The following is a 23,347-nucleotide window of genomic DNA, read 5'->3' as shown; positions in this document are numbered from 1 at the left end:
ATAGGGGAGGCAGGCAAGCCACATGAGCCAAAACAAGAAAACACAGACACAATAATGCACTCAGCACTTAAAGAGGTTGACAAAAATGAAAAAGGTACATGAATTGTAAGCAGGAACGGAGTCCATATATTCTAAGAGTATGTGGACTCCCTTTTCCATTGTCCTATACTTTATATATTATTATACTTGCATGCATATATGCACCTACTGACTTTTCTTCATTTTTTCCAGCTCTTCCAGTGGCTTTACCTTGTAGTCATCACTCACTCATTAGCATATGGTTAGATGATTGAAGCTTGCATATGGTATGATATATATAGGATCTGCACATCAGGGTTTTTTCTAGTGTTTGTAAACAAAAGGTCCCTTGATTATTTTTATGGACGATCGACCTCTAAGTACCGGTCGAGAATCCTCTTTGGTACCAGGTACCCGATCATATCACTCATTCGGTACTAAATACAATGCATTTTATTACCAGGCAGTTCAACTGGTACTAAATGCACATTTTAGTACCGGTTGGTGGCTTTGCGCCAAAAAATAAAAAAAATTATGAAGTCACACGAATTTCATGCGTAATATGCGCGTACGCAGTCCGTGGGATTCAAATCCACGACCTCAAGACTCACGCAAACCTTCCTTACCATCTCATATATACAACACAGGTGATGGAGTTAAATATGCATTTGTTTTGAAGTAAGTAGTAACATGTATGGAGACTTTTAGTACCGGGCAATAACACCACCCGATACTAAAAAGTACCTTTAGTACTGGCTGGTGTTATTACCCAGTACTAAAAGTCTCCGTAGCTTTTAGTACCGGGTGGTGTTGTGACTCGGTACTAAAAGGCCTCTGGGATCAAAAATTTGAACCCGGTACTAATTCCGCGCGTTAGTACCAAACCAAAAGCTCTCCAATACTAACATCATGGATGAATGCTCACTTCTCTAGTAGTGTGTATTAGTTGCAAATTAAATTAAATACTAGTTTTTGTTTTACACGAGTATGTATGGTGGTGATTGTGCCCACGGGCACTCATCGATAACTGCACTGGCCAAACCAGACCTCTGTGCCCATTTACTGGACGAACATTGATATGCTTCGTGACTCCAAAGTAACTTTTGTTTGGTAGTACTAGCATATACTACTCCATCTGCCAAGATTGCTCCATCACGCTTTGTTCTCGGTAAGGCTTGCCCTCTTTACACACCACATATTTGCTTTCCACATGGAACTCTGAATTTTGGGCCAGTTGAAAGGTCTGTCTGATGTGGGACACTGGTGGTTAGCTCATTTTGTAACAACTTTTTTAATGATGGGGGTTCAGAAGTCACAATTGCAATATTATCAATCAACATTCCCCAATTAGGGTATGTAGGTGTATATGGTTGAGTGAGGTGGGCTCTTCTCCTAATTCCATTCAGGAAAGCTTTTATTCCATTGGCTCTCTCCTAGAAATATCGATAATCTTCCACTGGTCTCATATGCATGCAAATTGCAGGAGCAAAGCAGTGGTCAATTTGTATACTTCTGCATATTGTAATTGCACAAATAAATAAAATACATACTACAGTATACAATAATAACCTGCAATACGCGAGATGGCGAGAGCAATAGTTCCATTCCTGCAGAAATCAGAGGGGGTACGTTGGGGGGGTCATGTTTTGAAAGTTAATATGGCCCCCAATCAGCGGAAATCAATTTTTGACATGAACAAAATAACATAAATCTTTAATTGATCGTTTTCATGTTCTCGACAAGGATCGAAAAGCATTGAGTGGGCCCCATCCATTGCCTGGCCTTTGCTTCACACTATGCACACATACTAGCTTGTGGTGGATGGGGAGAGGTCATGATGGTATGGTGACCACTGAAGTACGGCCTCACTGTCTTGGCTATATGGGAAGGGTGATGGTAGCATGTAATCATGTAAGGAATTAGGATCTTGATGTTCCACAGTGAACTGCCACGGTACTGAAAAGGCTGGTGCGGTTTTAGGGATTTTGGAAGAACATATCATTTGAGAATTTGGTTGTGTCCCCTCACTTTTGGCAATGATACATATGTGTTTGGTATGTCCAGCCATGCATGTGTGAAGAGGGATGTTAATTAATTAGTGTCAGGTGGTGATCATAATTAATTATTGCCAAGGAACAACCAAGCCAACATTATGATTGAGTGTGATCCACTTGTTCCTTTGAGCAAGCAACAATCCTGGGTTGGTTATTTATTTCCCTCTAGAAAATTCAGTATTGATATAAGTTGTGCAATGATTAACCCGGCCTTCCTCATCTTAATCATATATAACTACAATGTTGACTCCTGATGTCCACAGTGTATCGATTTGTTGGGCATGGATATGCAATCATTCAAAGTACAAATCATGTGGTTGAGAGTATTCCTAGATTCGCCACTATCGTTGATTGCCTCACAAAAACGACAAGCCCATGTGTCACGCGTCTAATGTGCTACTAGTGTATAGACTTTGCTAAGTAGTTGAGCTGTTATTCTATATAGTTCGCCGAGTTCTTGACCACGGTATTATATATAATATATGCCACATATCCATCTCCCAACTTCTTTCATATATAATCTCAGCATCCGCACGTACGTAAGCAACCATATTTTAACAAACTAATTAAGGTGCTTTGGCCCTTTTTCCCTTAATACTTAATTAAGAATTCATTTGATCGACTTCATAAGAAGGCACTAGATATTTAATTTTGCAAATAAAAAATTGTGTTAAGGATCGAGTTCCCCAGGTAACCGGAGTTTTCAAAGTAAACTGAACACTGCTTTACTCGAGAATCAAACTAAATCTAGCACTGCTAAATTGTTTGTTCCCCATATGAGATATATAGCGCATGACAAGTTGCTTCACAATAGTTGAAGAAATTATTAGAAAAATATATTTTTTCCTCGAAACACAGAACAAACACAGATGATCACATGCATGCATGCACGCTTATTTTCTATAAAATCTACGCGCACATCCTACCACTATAAACACCTTTAAGAATATGTCGGCATATAAATCTTGATATTAACAAAATCACCACACCCACCTCGATGTCAACGGTCATGATTTTTATTACTGAAAAAATAGCCCATAAATATAAGTAGCTATGCTAAATAGGAGAGTCGAACCAGTAGAAAGCTAGGTTTCACCATTAGAGAAAACCTTAATAACTAAAGCTCCCATTTTTCAACATTTTTCTTAAATAAAAACTGTAAAGATGTGCTTTATATGAATTGTATGCATGCTGCGTCAATGAAAAATAAAGAATATGAAGACTTTCAGTTTTTCTCCTATTTTTTAAAGGATAATGTAAAGAGAGGAAGTCCTGCGTGATGCCCTCAGGTTGCCTCTCAGCTAAGCAAGAAAATCCTGCTTGACGTCTCCTACAGCTGTTTTGACACGTCCACACGCTGACGAGGATTTGGTGTGGCCCTACCAATGATTTGCCATCATGCAGTTGGGTAACATTCGATCTCCTTTGGATGGTGGATGATGACTTGGACCGACAACGACCTCTCTCTTCGGCTCTGGGATTCTTTGTGCAAAAAAGCACGCGTTTATTATTCTGTATTGACAAATTATATGTGTATATGGATATAGTATTTCGGTTGTGTATACTACTTCTCTGTTTGTTGTCAACTTTAATATTTTATTTTATACCTAAGCTTTATTAGAGTTCACGCATATCGTCATCAAGAATTCTAAAGAAAAAGTAGAATTCGTCTGTCCATCCCAAAATTAGTCCTGGTGAAGTTCAAGGACAAGTATTACCAAGGGTTGTTTTTGTTTTTCCGGCTCGTGACTGAACCAGTGAAAACAAAAAATAAATAAAATTTGTTGCAAATGGTACTTTTGAAATTCATGCTTGCACATAAATCACAGCTGAGTATTGGTGTTTCTGCAATATGCATTGAAACGTGTAAATAAAATTGACAGCGAACTGTGGCTATCATGTACGTATCCACATAAGATCAGAATTTGTGAGTAAAAGGAGTAAGCAATCATGAAACTTTCTGTATGGTGATGAAAAAGACAGAGACAGGTTGAATATATCTTGGTCATTTGGGTGAGTACCACCAATACCACAAAGATAAGGTGGTTTCATATGTTTGTCTAATCCAATGGTGCCCCTCAATAGCTGCCTAGCTGCTTCCTCTATCTGGCTATCTCTCTCTCTCCCCCCAGCAAAAAAACCTCAGCCGACCAATGTTGTCTGCAAAAGTCTCTCTCCTCCCGTGCTCTCCTTGTCACCAACTTACACCTAATTACACACACATGCATATCCCTATCCAAAAGTCCAAACACAATGGACACCTCCCCTTTTATGTGTGACCATGATGATATCATGTAGTGCCACTAGCTACCATTCAACCATTTCTTTTATCACTCTTGGTAGGTTTGTGGATCACTTTTTCTCCAATTATCATGGTGGTGTGGGATATATAGAAAATAATTTTCTATCATGCATCATGAGATCGACTATCAAACGGGAAAAGTAGATATGATTAAGTAAATATAATGTATGGAAATAATATAATCCTTCTGTCCAGTAATGTAAGGCATATTTTGATTTTATAAAAGTCAAATTTGACTAAGAACTTAGACTTAGTAGGAGTGACTATGTTTTCCTTGATTGGAATTAGTTATGCTATTCTTTGAGTGGTAGGCGATGTGCTCGTTGGTAGTGCAGCGCTAGTGTTGACGTAGTCTCACAATGTACTCATAAGGAAAAGAAGTGCAATGAACTAAGCACATAGCTTAGCTGGCTAGGTTTCTCATGGTGGAACATGCACACCCGAGTTTGAGTCTTTGAATCAGCACATGTGCTCAAATTTTACTAGATTTATTCTAAGAACTAATAGCGATGTACTTTCAGGGTAGTCAATGTGCCCGTCGACAGCATGTTAGCTCAGTCTCTTGGAGGTGTTTATAGGGGTAAGGTTTGCGTGTGTTTGTATTTATAGTGGTGAGTGTGTATGCATGTTTGTGACCAGAGTACCATGAAGCATAAAAAAGTGACAGGATGTTCATGCCTGTGTACTCATGACGGGTGGATGTATCTGAGTCTGTCTGTGTACTGCATTTTTTCAAAAAAAAAATGAAAGAAGTGCAAAGCTTTAGCATCTAAATAAAGGTTCAGGGAGATTAAGTATATAATATAATATAAATAAGGATCTAATTGTTTAATAACCATATACCATCCTTATAACTGTTCATAGTTTATAAAATTTAAGTTTTACAGTTCCATATTTGTTGTAATTTTGCCTATTATGATATATATGATACTGAGAAATTTTAGAATGCTTGAAAAAATGAGAGTCGTTCATCCGGTGAAATCGAATGGTGCAGACAAAGAAAGTGCAATGAAGTACTAAAAAAGAAGTACTAAATTGGTGGGACCAAGTAAAAAATAGTGAGAAATTATTATGATGCCCTTTTAATTATTTGTAAATCTATTTAATTCTTTTTAAAGAAGGACCTGGCTGGTACTTTAAGATATATTGTGCGACAAGTTCACTGAATATCATTTAAATGCATATATAAGTATTCGGTGCTCAGATATCAATGAAGAAGCTCGCTATACTATGTATTTCTTGCACTGAACTATGAATTAATAACAAAGAAGCAACTCTAAATAACTTGAGTGCAACATTTACGTGCCAAATAAAATAGCAAGACACTAATATGTTTAACTAATTATTACAAGAATAATGACTTCGAACGGAGAAGAAAAATGGTGTTACATAGGGGTTGGACCTTGTTTTGTGCTGATGGAAGTGGTGCTTTATACGCAAAACTCTTTTTCGGAGGAAGCATCGTGGATGCTTCGTGGAGGGCCTTTATGAGTGTGTCCTGCAAAAGCCTAAAGTTTTCTTGGCCCCACATTCCATTGTGGACAACCTTCAGCTCATTACAACCTTTTTGGCGGACAATTGCCAATTTATTTTGATATTGTGCTAGCCATTTAGGGAACAACACTTTTACAAAATCACAGAACAAACATTACTTGTGTCAACTGAAGTGATTATGGGATTTATGTGACATAAAAACGAATCTAATGAGATGTCCTAACTTAAAAGTTACCTACTAAATCTGCATAGAAAATTAAATTCCCCTGATCTGTAGGGAATATTACTTTCACCATTATGTCATGATTCTTTTAAATTTCCCTGATTTGTAATCCAGAATTCATATCTGCCGACAATTCCACAGTCTATCACGTGCAGGATTAGCAGCTAATCAACTAAACAGTTAATAGAGAGAAATTGATATGAAGTGCTTCTCCACTACATTAGTTGCCTCTTTTATTGAAAATCAATCACATTGGACGTGTCCCGTCATGTAGCCTTCAACATCAATGTAACCAGAGAGCATGCATGCCTCTTGGGACCTAACTGGTTGATTTCATAATTTATGAAAAATATATAACATATATTTCAATAACAATTATTGAGATAGTTACCATGAAAATTGATAATTTTTGTGATCAATGCATGGTACAGACAATGACCGAAGATTATTCATGATACTCACACAGTTGCCTCAAGTATCAGGAACTAGATTTTTACTTGTTAGTCAATAACTTTAGATTAAACATCAACATGGTACTCTCTCTCTCTCTCTCATAACGATGATGAAATTGACATTGCTGGGAAGACAAGGACAAGGGTTCAGATCAATTTCCAATCCATGTTCAGATGGGATCTGAATCACACTGCAGTCACCATCACCAAATCCTCCACAAATCTGTGATGGAGGCCTCTTGCCCACCTTGTAAAATGTCTTTGCAACCCAACACCTGAATGTAGTGTAACGAATGATCCATCCAACTGCAAAGCAACCACCTCTCCTTCCTTAGCACCATGTTTCCAGCTCTTGTGGTCAACAGATCTTGTTGCGGCACAGACCATGCCAGCCAAGATAACCGGTGAGGAAAATGATGGAACCAATTCTTTTCCCCAACTAGATCTCTTTTATGACCCACACAAAGAAACTTCATTATTAGATCTTTGACTTTTAAGGTGCAGATAATTTAGTCATGCAAGAATTTAGTGGCTAATATATCTATTGTTGTAGTCTAATGGTCAGTAGATCAATATATACAATATTGCTACTAGAGTATGCTTAGTTCAATGATCTTGGAAACTGATCGAATTGGCAACATACATATTGGAAGATGTTCGATCCATGATGACGCGCTAGTAATTATCAACACTTCAGTGCATGTATGACTCATGGCTTCACCACAGAGTTCACTTTTACAAGCACAAAAGAACATAAACATTAGCCTAACTGATAGAGCTGGAATGTAACTGTGTGTGACATATTGTTCTTTCTTTCTCCAATTGTCTGTCAGTCATTTTAATTCTATACCTATAGCTATCTTGCACAAGATCCAGATTCAATTATTGTACTAGAGAATTTTTTGCTTGGACTTATGATGTTAGATGTGTAGTATATGCAACTTGTTTTTTCATTTGTTTGCTAGGATTGCCTATTGATGGAGAGCTAATTATTATACTTCTTCCCAACATATCATTTTTGTGCTTGAAGTTAAAAAATAACTTATGCCAAAGAGCTGGGCCATTACAGTACTTATTAAATGGACGTTACAAGTTAATGTTTTCCTTTCTGCCGAGTGGCTACTTGATGAAGCGCTCACTGCATTTTGAGTTATTATAGATAGCTGTGCTCCGTTTTCTTATTGCAATGGAACGCAAAATTATCCTATATATGTTCTATAAAAAGAAAAGGTTTTCTACACACTGTCAATATGCATACATCTCAAAACGCAAAAAGAAAGATAGTGAATAAGTTGGTGCCGATATTTTGACTTATTTTTTGAGCAAGAAATAAATCTAGACTAAGAAATAACACCCCCCCCCCCCCCCCAAAAAAAAAAGGTTCAGCTTGTTCATCGATTTTCTTCGAAAGCAAGACCTGGCATTGAGAAAGTAAAGAGAAAAAAGTCCTAGTCATCGGTATGAACTAGTGCCATGAATTCCACTAAGGTAGTATGGCAATAAGGCATCAAATCAAGGGGAAAATATAGATTTTCCCCTTTAATTTATCTGAAGTCTTTCTTCAAGTTCAAAAGTAAATGTGTCTTGGTGGTAAGGCATCAATAAAAAAAAGATAAGTGCTTTTCCCCAAAAGTGCCTTGATTATTAATGCAATAATCTTACCACGGAAATGCTGGATCGCATGGGGCCCTGAGGAATCCCTTGCCGACGAATAGTTTTTCAGATATATACTACATACAAGTAGCATGATGTGGCAGAGGGAGAATTTCCAGATATTGTATCAGAGAGAGAGGGACATAGCAGCAATAGGCGTACGACATTTGTCTGCTCTTGAGCAATATAACATCCATAGAGATTGAGTGCACAAGAAAAAAACATAATAACCCACTATAATTGTTGTCCTTTTTATATTTTTGCTGTAACTGCTAACTTTTCAGCAATAATTATCTCAAAGAATAAAGCACCCTTCCTGTAAAATCATGATGGATGCTCCATTGAGCAAAATGATAGAAATCTGAATTAGCATCCACCGTTAGTTTAAACGGCATCAGATTCCTTATGTCTTGGACGAAGTAAACAGGACAATGATTGCTAATAGCAACCTATCATTAGGACCATATCTTGCTGTTTGCCTTGTGTCTGCTGGTCGCAGTGGCCAACCTATCATCAGGTACAGTCCAAATTGAGAAGCCCTTAAAGCAGAGCAAAACAACTTCCATTATTATGTAATTGTTCATTTGTGCCATAGCATATGACTAAGACCAATAATATGGGCATGCTGAAAGTTCTCGTAAAATATTGTTTTCAGAAAGGGGCTTTGGATAGAGTTGATCTGTTTGTTTCAACAAATTGTTTTTAACAATCATGACATAAGGATGCAACACCACACGCTTGGTACCTAAAAGATTTCGTGACCTAACATTTAGTTGAAAGCGTTGAAGTTAACAAACAGTTGATGTGTACTTATCCTCTTTGCGAAAAAGCTGAGTGTTGACTTGGTTGTGGATTCGTGAGGTGAAAACCTGATGATTGGATCAAGTAGGTAGTAACAAAAAATTTAAAGGTTGCGGATTAACTTCATTCGTATGTGATATGCTCATTGCGTAATGTGTGAGATAAAGTAAGTGATCTTGACCGATGAAGATAATGTTCTGATAGCCATCATTATTTATTTGAATGTGAAAAGCATGGGCTGGCAAATCTTTGCTTGACACTTCATACATTAATTGTGTTATCTCTCAACAAAAGTAGGCATCAGGTATACTGGTCCTGGCTAATATGTGTGTTTAACCTCCATGTGTCCATGTTTCAGAGTATAAAAATGATACAACAGTCAATTCGTAGCTACCATCATATAAGTGTAAATAAAACAGAGAAAACTGGGGATTTCCTCTTCAAAAATCAAACTAGGTCTAGATGATTCACCTAGCTAGTATCCAATGCAAACTAGAAATTACTCCCTATTTTCAAATTTCTGGTCTTATTCTCAGATGCAGGCAACAAGGTAGTCATCTCTGAAGAATCTCTGTTCATATTCTTCGCTCATGCCTGAGCAATTTCACTGCACTAGCTTCATCTACACACTGATTCTTCAATGAAACAGGATAGAAACTCAATGGTGCATGTATCGATATCTTAGTGCAAGCAATTGCATATAGTTTTGAATTGATCCTCAAGCCCCTTCCAGGAGAGTTTATAGGCCATTGTAGTATTGATCAAATAACGAATGACAGGCAGAGACAGAGAACTAGAAGACCAGACACATCAGTGCTCATAATTGAAGAAGTGGCACTGGTGAATCAGCAAGATAGTGATCTTGATTTAACTGATGAACTAAAGAAAACGGTTTATCAGTGGTGTCATCAAATGCTATATATGCGCACTAGAAGGATGATTTGACTGTCACTGTACCACCTTAAAAAAATCTTTTTTTTTGTAAGGCCATCTTAAAAAACCTAGCTATTGTAAAAATCGGTAAAAGAGGATAGGTTTTGCGGTAAGTTTCATCCACAGCTTTGTCTGACTAGTGAGCGGAAAGGATAAAAGTTCAGGGTTCTGAACTAGTGATGCTGTGACCATCATATTGGAGGACGAAATGCCTCTTGCCTGGCTGTTATGAGTGAGACAGGTGTAGAACGTGGTAGCATGATCCGTGTTATAGTCTACTATTAAACATATGCCATCATTTTGGTTTGGTAACAGCTGTTGTAAGATTTGGACGTCTGAGATCGGTGGCTGCATCAATATGTGCCTGCAAAAGCTATACATGATCTCTCTCTGTTTACGAATCAATTTACACGTGATTGGCAATCAGACCAAAAGCTTAGGAATGTGCAACCAACGCAATGATGAATGTCTCAAGGTAACCTTCAGCAGCAATTGGTAATTGAATCCATGAGTTCTGTTTGCCTTTACCTTCTAAGTTCAGAAAGATTTTCGAGGCTTCAAGGTGTCCACAACCACAACAGAGCATCAGGTTATCAAAGATTATGCACGCCTTGCATCTGATGAGGACTAGCTACAACATCTTGTTGCAAAGAAGCCAAGGTAGGGTCTCAGTTTAACGATTTACACAGGTTGGCAACAGGACAACGAACATTTCTTCCCATATCATCCCCGCCCACATGCTGCATTTCTCCTTTGACTTCTAATATGCACTTCCTGTCAAGGTTAACCCCCATCCCCTTGCTATGTACAATATGGAAAATCTATCTAGTTGCCACCGACCACTGCTACATGGCTGTTTGGCATCTGTCAATAGTCTCCATCTTGGCAAGCTTCTCTACGCTTCAGCTCCCGCTTAAAAGCATCTTGTACTTGCTTTGCACGAGGCTTAGCAAGAAGTCAGTAAATATATGCTCATATCCTGGCATCTTGCCGTACCCTGCAGAATTTTGGCTACAACAATCAAAAAACACAACAAAGGATAGCAATATGACACTTTGCTTTGCAACAAATTGTGAGTGTTCCTATTGATGGTCATGTGATATGCTTTGAGAGCAGTTCTGAAAAGGTAAAAGAAGCTTATGCAATAGTTTCATCATGGAATGTGTAAGTTTACCCAAAAGAATTTGTTATGATCTTATCTCAAATAAAGCCAACCATGTGAATTTCTTCTGAATCATCATGCTGTGGTCATACTCTGCATGTCTTTAAATTTCACCCAGAAGTGCATCTGTTGCTAAAACATGCACATAAAATGGCGCACTGTGGCCACTACAAATGCAGCAACAGCAATATGCTTAGCTGCTACACAAAAATGGCTAAATGCTGTCCATAAATCTAATCCAAACTAAGGTTTATGCCCCAGACATACATTGAGGGGGGAAACAGAGGCACTATAATCCGCACAAAGCTAGAGACTTTACAAACTGCATCCACTATAGCCCACTTGTGCACAAAAGCTATAATCCACACAAAGCTAGAGACTTAACAAACACACAGGGAGGGAAGTAGAGGCAACATACCAGGAAAATAGTTGATGTCGATGACATAGTACCGATCCTTTCTTCCATGTTCTCTAATCATATCTATGTTAAACAGTCTAAGACCCTGGTATATTTGAAAGTGTCAAGCGAGCACATAAATGTCAAGTGTTGTATTGGGCTAATACATAATGAGATTTACTCATACCAGTCGGCGTCGAAGCTCCTTGCCGAGTTTTTCTAGAAGTGGCTTTGGAGGAAGTTCTATCATAAGAGCAATAAGTTAGACCAGTTGCAAACATATATTTAACAGGGAAATCAATAAGTTGACACCTCTTCTAAGAGACTGAACAACTTCAGTGGAAGTTACTTTAAGGATAGAAAAATGGCATATAGTGATATAGGTCATTCATCTGGGCAGTTATACCTGAACCAAGAGGACTCAGGTGGAGCATGCAAATTGCAATAGCTTAAACCAATGCAGATTTAATTGACTTCACCGGCGCAGAAGTTTTACCTGCAATAGAAGGGTCAACATCTGCATCTTCTGCATTATTTGTAGCACAGGAAACTCTTGGAAACCGAAAGATGCCATCATTGTTTCCCAAGTCATATGTGTTGACATCAGGAAGCGAAAACCGGCGGACAACACGTATAGTTTCACCAACAATATATACCTTAAACAGGATCCCACCTGTACAGACAACAAAATTCAGTTTCAATATAGACCGATGTTTTACAAGTATATACGGGAGAAGATTAAATGTTTACCATGGTTGACAAATTCCTGGAGAACAAGAGGAGGATCAAGCAAAGGCAACGATGACTCCACATATGCAAGGGATAGCTCATGAGATTTTGATGTTCCATCAACAACCAATGGTTTGGCAACTGCAAAAGGGGTATTGTTGACAACAGAAACATTCAGGACTTGACCATGTCTTGTTTTGAACATGTTACAGCTTTACATGAACAAGGAATAGATAAACATAGAAGATGCAGCATGCTAGAATGAAAAATAAATGAGGTGAAACCTAAAGGAATTACCAGAGAATTTCCAAACCATTTAGTGTTGACTCATCATTAGTTGAACTAGAAGGAATAATGGAAGAGTAAAGTTCAGTAACAGCGAATATCCCTATCATACTTGATCCGGAGACCAGTCTCACCTTCATTCTCATGTAACACACTACTAAACACTGACAGGCTAGTATGCAAAGCATTTTCAACAAAATATTTGAATAATTTTACATGTCATTGACTCACAAAAATCCATAGAGGTGGAGCAAAATATTCGAAACTCCTAATTCATTTGATAATTGCGTCTTTTCCTTGAAAGGTACATTTTGCACACAGCAATCAAACCCAACAATGAAAAATACAGGAAAAAAGACTAATCCAATAACAAAGACACGGAAGTTACCAATTCTGGATCATCACAATATTAGGTCACATTTAACACTAAACACATAAATTTTGTCAATAACTCAACAAAAATATAAATATTGTGCTCCTATTGTAAAGTTTAAATGAACCAGTGTACAATATCTGAGTAGAAGTTCAATGCAATACTATTATCATGAGAAACTTTTGCATACTATTATCATGATTTCTCTTTGAGTAGCAGGATCACAATTATGTGTGAATAACTCACCCAAGGGCAAGGTTAGTCCAGCCTTGGCAACTGCATCAGGTATGGAAGACGGATCTTTCATGATAACCAGCTGCCGTGGAGTGCAAACCTCACCTGCAATATTTAATCACAAGCAATAATTTAGTGAAAAGATCAACATGTTATTTTCCTAGGATAAAAGTGCATAACTCATTTCCAGACACGTGGCATTACTAAAATTGTAATATTACACTTATAAGCAAGTCAGAGAACCATTATGAGCATTTTAGAAAGTAGAGCTCCCACATAGTCTCCGATTCCATGCCATAGTTATCCTGTCAATAACTTGAGCAATCAACTAACTCCATCCCCTGCTCTTTATCTCTATGTTACTCTAGACCATAACATATCAAGTTAACTTACACACATAATAAAACAAACAGAACTCATCACATAAATCTATTTGCTAATACATGAATGTCAACATTGCTGTTACAAAAAAAAATACCATAGCCATTGGACAAGTTCAGATCAGCAACTTCTTGAAGCATGGACTGGCGATTGTGCAAATGTTGGATAGCATTTGGTGGGTCAAGGACAGTCACTTCTGGATGCTCTTCACGATAATCCTTTAAGAACACGAAAGAAGTGAATATATGCAAAAGAAAACACAACACTCAGCATTTAGAATGTTCAGCATGAAAGTACTGCAGTAAGCACAATTCTGCAATCTGGCTTTAAACTAAAACATGATACCTAATTGCATGTTGCAGACAGAAAGAGGTATACAAGAAACATGATACTAGCTACGCTAGTGACCTTAGTAGCACCCCAGGTCCTGGGTTCGAATCCCCGTGGGAGCGAATTTCAGGCTGGGTAAAAAAAGTGGTGGTTCCCTAGTTGGCATGAGTGAACCGACATATGGTGGGCGCCTGGGCAGGCCCTCGTGTAGGGTTGGCACTGGGTTGGGCCTCAAAGCATGGGTTAAGGCCTGAATCATAGGGGGTGGCATCCCTATGCAGGGAGGGGGGGGGGGGCAGCTTTCGTGACCTTTCTCGGCCGGACTCCGGTTGAGCTCTTCTTAGTGAAATACCGTGGGGGCAGTCTTTCCCCCGCCGGCCAAGTTTTTTTAGTAGCTACGCTATATGCAGACCCAGTTTGAGGAGTACACAACTACACTTTGCACACAGAAAGTTTTCCCTTTGGTGTTCAGGGCCTACCTCCAGAACTTGCTGCCACTCCTTGCTAGTAAGCTGACAAAAAGCATGCACAAAACTGAGTTAGAAGCAAACAATATCAGCAGAGAGCATGATGACAGATTTTGAAAATAAGATGCAGGACACAGAAATAGTCTGTTATAAGATATGTATGGCCCAGAGAAGTGCATCTGGATGTTCAACAAAACCTATGTAAGAAATAAAGGATACCCAAAACTGCAATATCATCTCAAGATAAAGACCAAACGACGGACCTTGTGCAAAATGATGTCAAATGGGCCTTGTTCGGAGAGAGGACGAGTCTCATCAATTGATGCGAAATGAATGCCTTTCTTCCTGAACAAATGCAATATAGCAAAACAGTACAAAACACTCATCAATAGCATAACGACAAGGCAGGTAAGAACATATTAGTCATATTTATACAAACATCAAAAGAGAAAAAAGAGCAGAAACATCCAAAGCAACATATGAAATTTTATTGAGGCAGCTTCAACAGCACACCTTAATAGATAGATACCTACAAATTGAAGTAGCAAGGATGTAACATAGGCTAACTTGATTTCAAGTGAAGAAACCAAGAAATAATGTATAACCCTCTTCAAAGGAAACTCAAGGTTGACTTCACAAAATCATATAGACTGGTGGTAGCAGAATGAAGCTTTTTATCGTCAAAGTTTTACTATAAGGTTTGTTGATTTAGAAACTACATGTTCTTCTAAATATAGCAAAGAATAATGCGTATATTGAATCTCATATGCATGTTATCTGCTGTATGAAATTGGACCGATATGCTTCGCTATACATTAGCTGCGCACTAACCTAACAATTTAATGTGCTGGAAGCCAACAGGTACACTTACACCATAGCATCCAGCCCTTCTTATTTTCATGTAAGAGAGGTAACATATCATAAATGCAATTAACAAATCAGCAAACAGAACCATCAAGGTTCCCTAGTTTTGCATGTCATTCCTTCCTTCAGATAGAAACCTGAATGCAGCCAAGATTGGAGCTGTATTGCTAGCTAGGAAAAGCATGAAATAAACCTCACAATACAAAGCAATGGTTCTACTAACAAAAGTAAACCTAGCACACAAAAATTTATTTTGTTTACTTCACAACATTAGCTATGCTGGAGCTAAATATGCGATTTCAAGCTCATTCATAATATTCATACTAAAAGCTACCACATGGAAAGCATTGAGAACAACCGCACTTATACAGACATTTCATATGGTACTTGAAACAGCTTAAGCCTCTAAATGGAAACAAATCACTAAATGCACCTGATTGAACATGATTTCAGAAACAAAGCAGCCTATCAATAAATCTAGAAAAGCAATCATAGTTGATTCGAAGCTTAAATGCTTAGACTTCTAGAATCACACAAAAATTATACAATCTTTGCTTCAAAATAAATTTTAAAAAATTCTCTTCTAACAAACAGGCATTCCCTGTTTCAATTCATTTATTTCCTTTTCCACCATCTTTTGTTAATTTGAGCATGTATCAAGTCTTGGTCAAGTCAAAATATCCATATAATAGTTTCAGTTGGAATGAGGCTTCATTCAAGGAAGTTTAGAGTTTGCCCAACAGCCTGGACAGATTATTTTGGTCCCCAGTGGTCATCTTAAAGGCATGCCCAAGACATGTGATGTGCTTATCCACAAGAATATTCCAATATGAGAGTCTCAGACACCAACCAAATGCGATGTGCATACAAAATTGACCGTATTTCCATATCAACAAAGCAATAAGCTATGCAAAGGGTCAACGCAACAGAAAAGTAATGACTACCACTGATAGCTTGTGTCAGGATCAACATTTCACAGTCAAGCCCCTAGATTCCTTCCAATACTAGTAAAATAGTATGACCCCCGGTTTTTAGCTAAGATAACTCATGCAGTAGCTACTCTCACTATCCACTTGACTAGTTGACTCCAACTAGATCATAAGGCTTCAATGTGATGGGCTGATGGCTACTCCTTGGTACTAGAGAATACAGTCAATTCCATTCCATTCCATCCAAAACCTTAAAAATCAAATCACTTCCCCCATTTCCTACCTACTGAATCAACAAAATTCACTTCCCCGTTGAGAATTTTCCAACGAGGGGGGACAACATAATACGATCAGGCAATGCAAATTGGATATTCAAATTGACTTGCACTTAAGCCTCCAACCATCAATCCACAATTTCGTTTGCGTTTTTCCAGAATAATCAAATTAATCAGAAACCACATCTCTTTCAGTCAACCAAATCGGCCACCACAGCACATCACACGCCTCTTCTCCTGGGACAACCACACAAAAGATTCTAGCTTTGACGCGGGAGGGTCAGCATGTCTCCTCGTTTACCTGGCGAGCGCGAGCAGCTTGGGCTGCAGGAAGCTCTTGACCTTCTTCTTGGTGAGGGCGTAGCCCACCACCAGCCGCTGCTGCCCCGCGGAGGCGGGCGGCGGGGTCAGCGGCACCGGCTCCCCCGCCGCAGCCGCCGCCTCCTCGTCGTCCGACACCTCCCCGTGCACCCTCATCCCAACAAACCCTAACCCTATCCCCGCCGAGGAATGGCAATGGAACCGCCCCCCAACCAAAAATACCTCAAAAAATCTGGAAAAAAAATCCAGGAAAATCCGGCGGCGATCGGGGGGAAGGAATTCACGGACTGGGATGGTTCAAGATGGAAGGTTCGAGGTTGGGATCAGGGAGAAGATAAGACGATTTTCTTGTGCAGAGTGTTCTGTTTTTGGAGCTTTGCGTTTTAATGGCGAGGCGAGTGAGGAGAGAGGGGAAGAGAGAGAAAGTGGAGGGAGTGCAGAGAGGAAGCAAGCGGAGGAAGAGCAGGACGGTATTTGTAGATGACGGAGGGAGCAGGCACGGGGCTGCAGGCTGCTGCTCGGATCCTCTGCGGGTGCACAGCCCTGTGGCTTCTTCTCTACTCTGACCTCTTACCACTAGTGGCATTGTGGCAAGGAAGCCACATCCTTGGTGTAAGCCAGCTGAGGAAGAAAACCTATCCTCTTGCATATATGCACGGCCAATCGTAATTGAAATCTTCTATCAAATCTACATATTTATATGTTCCGAAAAAATAAAAGATGCAACATATTAATGATCAATTTATTGTCTACCATAATTTCCAACATACCAGTATTTTTCGATATGTTTTGGTGCATTTGAGAAACATATGTTTGCATAGAAACATAAGGAATTGCTGCATTAGCACGATAATACAATAACTCCCTCAAGTTGTGTCTTTTATGCACGGGTATATTCCTTCACGTATTTTATGGATATTAAAATATATAATGGCACAAGAATCTTCTTTGGCATAATTTTCCCTCCTGGAAGAATCATTCCTCTCCACTTTTATGCACTGCTATTAATAGTTGCACTGACTTTTATGCATAAGTATACAATTTATTTATTTTCCAAATCAAGTACCTAAAATTTATGATTCGCAAAAACAAAAGTATCTAAATTTGACAAATAGAGACATTTGAGAATAAGATTAAGCATACAATACATTTGGACTTTTATTTAGTACCGATTCGGTTATTAATAGCATACGCCTCTGTGAAAGGGTCTCTAGCCTAGTGGTTAGAGCATCTGAGTAGCGCTCAGCAGGCAGGCTCGAGTTCGACTCATCGTTGGAGCGAATTAAACGGATCTAGAATAAAAAATAATAAAAAATAGGTAGATGCTTCCTTGCTGAATTTGGTCAAAAAAATCATACACCTCTTTAGATTCTATTTTTATTTCAAGAGATAACTCATTTGATTTTATTCTAAAAAAGTTATGCACACAAACTATGTTCTGCAAGTTCATTTGCCATGGTAATATATTTAGCTGCTTTATTGTTCTTACATTGTTTTCTTTGCATGAGTAGTTACCGCAGAAAATTTCTTGAAAATTTCTTTCATCCATAAAACTATGGTACTACAGTGTTTGCGTGCCAGCGCGTTTGTGGCTGCTCTGTGAAAATGTATACTATATTTCCATTTTAAAGTCAACTTGAGTTAGTGTGTGTGAAACTTGTTGAAGTGGGTCATATTAGATTTGTAGTGAGATAGATATAAGGTAAATTTTCATGAGGTCTAACTAATTAGATTTTTGTCCAAAATTCTTATGAACCCATTTATTCAACAGGAAATTGATAGGACCATGTCCTGGTCCACAGGCTACATTGGAAATATATGTACTTACTTTCCCATTGTTTTAAACTAGCATGATATTTTTCTACTCCCGCCATTTAATGGATTGAGTGGGTTATATAGCTTGATACTAACTTATAATTTATGAATATTTGAACCTGTAAATTAGGATGACGTCTGAAACAGTGTCAAATCCTCTAGGTGTAAGGTAGCTTGCATCAGTATTTTTCCTTTGTGGCGGGAAATTTTAATGGAGAGAGGGGAAAACGAATATTAGCGCTATTCTATAAGTAGACCGAATTTTAAAGAATGTGCTATAGTTGATCCATTGAAAATGTTATCTATTATGAGATCTTTTGATGATATATGCATCTCTCTTACATATAGTGGTTGACTCCACCAATAGAGATGCTCTTATAGATATTACATATATATATGTAGAGAGAGATTGTAAATGCCAAATTAAGTGTGGCCATCATAGTTTATAAGTCGAATCAGAAATCTTTAAGTAAGATCGCAATCATATAGGATCGTAAACATAAAAGGCGTAGGAATCATATAGTATATTCTATTGACTACAATCTTAGAATTATGTCTCTAATTCTAACTGTAAAGTTATAAAATTCTAAGAACATCTCCAGCAATCTCCCAATAAATATTTCCTAATAATTAGTTAGTGGGGGATATCCCAATATCTATTTCATTATCATTGGAAGAGTTGATTTTGCAATTTTTCGATAATCTCATCCCAATGCAACTACTATACTGGGAGAGTCACAACTCCTCCTTTATTTAGGGAGAGTTGGGTGAATTATTGGTTTGTTCCAGTAATTATTGGGAAAAAAGAAAAGTATAGGAAGTCTGCTGGAGCACTATTTTTCACCAACCCTCCCAATATAGTAGTTGGATTGAGGAATGGGGTTATGCTGGAGATGCTCTAAGATAGAATTGTAATTTGGACATCTATATTGACACGTGAGATAATAGGACATATATCTTAATTATCAACTACTATTTTTTTTTTGAAACACAATGAGTCTCTATAAATATATCTAAGAGACTGGATCTACAAATATTAAAATTAATAAGAATATCATAAACATTACGAACAGGCATGCGACCAATTGGTCAACAGAAGTCCCAGCAGCACCGGCATCCCCTGGAGGTCGCAGGTTCAATCCCCAATGGGGGACTGCAGTGGCCTTCACACATGCTGTGAATTGGTATCCGAGACCATCTCTTCAAGGGGGTATATGAGTGTGAGCATAGAATGTAGGTCTTAACTTGCGTATGAGGAGTGGTGTGCGTGCGGTGTGGGTGTGTAGGGTGCATCTACGTAAAGTTGTACTTTGCCACCATCTATAAAAAAGAATATCATAAATATTTTGCTGTCCGCCGACACACGCCGCTCGTCTTATATTAGAACAATTAGCAAAAATATAGACATGGCGGCCGATGCAAGAAGGAACTCCCAATTCGCGAGTATTTATTTCTTCATTTTGTCCCCTTTTTTTTGACCTGAATTTAACATAGGTCTGGAGTCTGGACTGTAGAGGCTGGCACGCTGGACACATGGGCCTTTCGAAAAAGCAACCAGCTTTTTTTTGCCAGCCCACGTACACGCGTCGTTTGATTAAGACAGGGCCCACGCACCGATTGCTGATTTTCCTCAGGCGTGAGACCCCCCCTTTCATGTCTGATCTCTTGCGGCATCCGTTCTGCAGAGCAGCTTGTGTGGTGGTACACGAATGATGAATTACATGATAGGATCTTTATTAAGCTAATCCAGAATCTATTTTAATTTTGTTATGCGCTAACACTCGCTCCTATTCTCTACCCAAGTATTATGCCCATTAATCTAAAGCTAATACTTTTTGCCGTGTGACTATTGAGACTAGATTAGTAGTGTATTTTTTTCTTTTCTTCTCTTTTCTTTTACGCGAGGAAAGCAGTAAGTTGATATAATTTCACCAAAGCGATTCTTAACTCCATTGTTATCATATATATATATATGATTTTTTAAAACATGTTTTTCATAATAAAATTTCTCCAAGACTATTCTTAACTCCGTAGTTATCATGGGAGCTTGCCCTTTTGTTACCAAAGCTTAAAAGCTATAGGGATATTGTGGATTTTGAAAATGTGGATTCTAAAAGTTGTAAAGCTTGTGGATTGTGGTGTAGATAAGCATTAGTCTAAGGGCCACTTTTTATAAAAGCATCTCATTTAAAGTAAAGCAAATCCTTAGTTTTTTTTCCACATGGGTATGTGCACAAAAAAACCGGACATATGTGCACTTTCAAGGAACTGAGTTACTGAGACCCTAGCATGTTCATGGAAATATGTCGGTAAAAAAAGTCAAGAACTAAATTTAGAAAATTAGTTAAATGCTACTTTGGGTGACAAAACAAATTAACTTCTTATAGTTATAGCTCACCGGACATTTATTTAGTAGTCTCTCAAGTGTGTCAAAATCAGATGGATGAATCAAGCTCATCAGCTAGCTTCGCACAATTTATAATTATTAAAATATTGGTGGTTAAAGTTTGAGTAAAAAGTTGACGGTGTCATATATTTTAAAACAGAGGTAGTATTTTGTAAGACTTGGCTTACAAGTTGAGAGCTGAAGCTAGTTGCACATTATACAAAGATTAACTACTACAAGCAGATCGGAGTAACTGGTTTCCATAGATTTAATAAGTGGTGTTGATAAGTCGGGCCGAATCCGATCCGGTTTGCAAGTAGAGCAACTAATAAGATGCTTCTTCATGTTCATCATAGTCCAGATTGAGTTTGCTTTAAGTAAGATCGAATCTTATAATAACTAGCATAATTTGGAAATCATTATATGTAAGAGTTCTAGGACCTTTAATAAAAATGCAAAGGTGGGGTACATGTTCATATTAAGAATTTTATACTCAGATATACACAAAATCCTGTATATGCCAAAGTTGGTGCATGAATTTTGTCAAAAGGTAAAGCAAGTGAAAGCAGCACCACGCCACCACGGCACGGAGACGTGGAAGCACGCGAGGGGTCTCCTTTTGACGTGGGTGACTGAACTGAATTTTGTTGCGGTACAGTTCAGAGTGTATGCTGTAGGACAAAAAACGTTGCTTCAGAGTTGACCTAAACGACACATCGCCCTCAAGATATGTCAAAGCTCGCTGTGCCCAACATTGCCACCGCACATCCGGAACCAGACGACGACGAAGGCATGAGTGCGTGCAGCATGGCAACCTTTGTCGCCAGCCAAATCAACACACGGCAGAGAGGGACAGAGAGACATGCTGGTTCAGTGGTTCTGACGTGAGTGCGAGAGAGAGGTCACCACTGTTCACACTCCCCTGCCCATGAACCGCTGCTAAAAGCCCAAAACATAATCACAGTCTGCACCAAAATGACAACTTAATTAGGCCATGCTTGGCGGAGCTGACAGAGCTGATTCTCTGCTGAATTCAGCATAAGCTCTGCCAAACAGTTTTTCAGAGAGGGAGAGATTTTCTGTTGATTCTGTGAAGTGATTATCTAAAATGAAATAAGAGGCTCTCCTGATTGAATGGAGTGATTCTCCATCTTGATTTTAATAGTTTATTAGTTTATGCTAGAGAATCAAAGAGCATCACTTTCAGCCACAAATTTATTTCTCTCAGAGAATCTGTTCCCATGGAGAATCAGAGTCAGATGGAGCTCTATCAAATAGGCCCTTAAGTCCGTATGCATTTTCCTAATAATTATTTTTACTACTAGCTGGTAGCCTGGTACTCCCTCTATCCATTTATGTAAGGCGTATTATATGTAGGCGCATTTTCCTAAAGTTGTGTCAAGTGTCATTAGATTCATATTTGAATCCTCACAAAAAAATTCATATTTCCAAATTCAAAGTGCTTTTAATATAATGCCAATTTTGTAGATTTGACATTATAAGAGAAGTCGAATGTGAAAATATATCTTTCAAAGTTTTTTATTCCAATCTGATGGTTGAGATTGAGCAACACCATAGGGTGGGCAGCTGCCCCTATGTTGATATAGTATTATGTAAATTTTATAATGCATCTTACTTACATAGATGGATAAAGGGAGTAGAAAAAAATATCTCTACTTCCAGCTAGAAGTATAAGAAACTTTCACTCAACATATTAACAGCCGTTTAAGAACTTCTTCCAAGTTCCAACGTCCAAAGTTAGGGATTATTCTATCATTGATCAAAGCTGCAAATTGATAATACATGTCTCAATTTCTTGTCAAGTTAAGAGATCCAAACAGTTCATGATTTTCAAGGTTCCCTCTAGATGATTTCTCAAATGCTTGTTTTCCGGTAGGAGCAGTACAGTAACCATCCTCAGCAGGCAAGCATCACACACTCGACGGTGTAATTTATTCTTCCACTTTGGAGCATAAAAAGGTTTGTATACTTAGACAGAAAGCTTCATGTGACTGGTAATTGAAACTATTTTATATACTGATAATGCATGCTAAAAGGCAACCCCATGATAAATGGCTGCTTTTGGTGAATATCCATCCTGATCAAATGCAAAGTCACAGACAATAAAAATGGGGAACCTGATCCTACAACTTTAACAAAAGCTGAGTTTGCAACTTCTTGCTTTTGTGGATAAGCATGGATCCAGGTTAGAAAGGCACTCGAGCACCATTTTTGCCGCGTGCAATAGTGTGCCTACCACTCCCATTTGCTAGTGCACCCGCCACTTGCATGCATGCATTTATAAAATAGACCTCCTCCCTATTGTCACTAGGGAGCAATAATAGTTGTTTGGTTCCATGTCTTGTAACTGAAAAAGATGTGCACCTTTTAGAGCAAACCTTTTCTACATATTTTTCCTCATTGACCAGAATACTAACAGCTCCCATAGTGCTATTGGTCTCCTTTGAA

At 38.4% G+C, this 23,347-nt stretch overlaps 1 protein-coding gene across 2 annotated transcripts; it reads right to left on the bottom strand.

Annotated features, from left to right (window-relative positions):
• Nucleotides 1–10,520: 10,520 nt before the first annotated feature.
• On the bottom strand, nucleotides 10,521–17,131 carry LOC117838000 (inositol-tetrakisphosphate 1-kinase 1). Of its 2 annotated transcripts, XM_034717859.2 has the most exons (10): nucleotides 16,658–17,131; nucleotides 14,552–14,633; nucleotides 14,301–14,333; nucleotides 13,589–13,709; nucleotides 13,123–13,215; nucleotides 12,240–12,359; nucleotides 11,986–12,162; nucleotides 11,677–11,732; nucleotides 11,511–11,595; nucleotides 10,521–10,927 (listed from the first exon to the last, which is right to left on the bottom strand). In XM_034717859.2, exons 1-10 carry the CDS (start codon nucleotides 16,831–16,833, stop codon nucleotides 10,833–10,835), a joined length of 1,038 nt encoding a protein of 345 aa, XP_034573750.1. In that variant the 5' UTR covers nucleotides 16,834–17,131; the 3' UTR covers nucleotides 10,521–10,832. The 2 variants fall into 2 exon arrangements, 1 of the variants encoding a protein (XP_034573750.1); XR_004636478.2 differs by lacking the exon at nucleotides 10,521–10,927 and having other exon boundaries at nucleotides 11,537–11,595; nucleotides 11,896–12,162.
• Between the last annotated feature and the right edge of the window lie 6,216 nt (nucleotides 17,132–23,347).

This window comes from Setaria viridis, chromosome 9 (genome assembly GCF_005286985.2).
Source record: "Setaria viridis chromosome 9, Setaria_viridis_v4.0, whole genome shotgun sequence".
NCBI lineage: Eukaryota > Viridiplantae > Streptophyta > Magnoliopsida > Poales > Poaceae > Setaria > Setaria viridis.
This window is presented reverse-complemented; position numbering and strand designations above follow the sequence as displayed.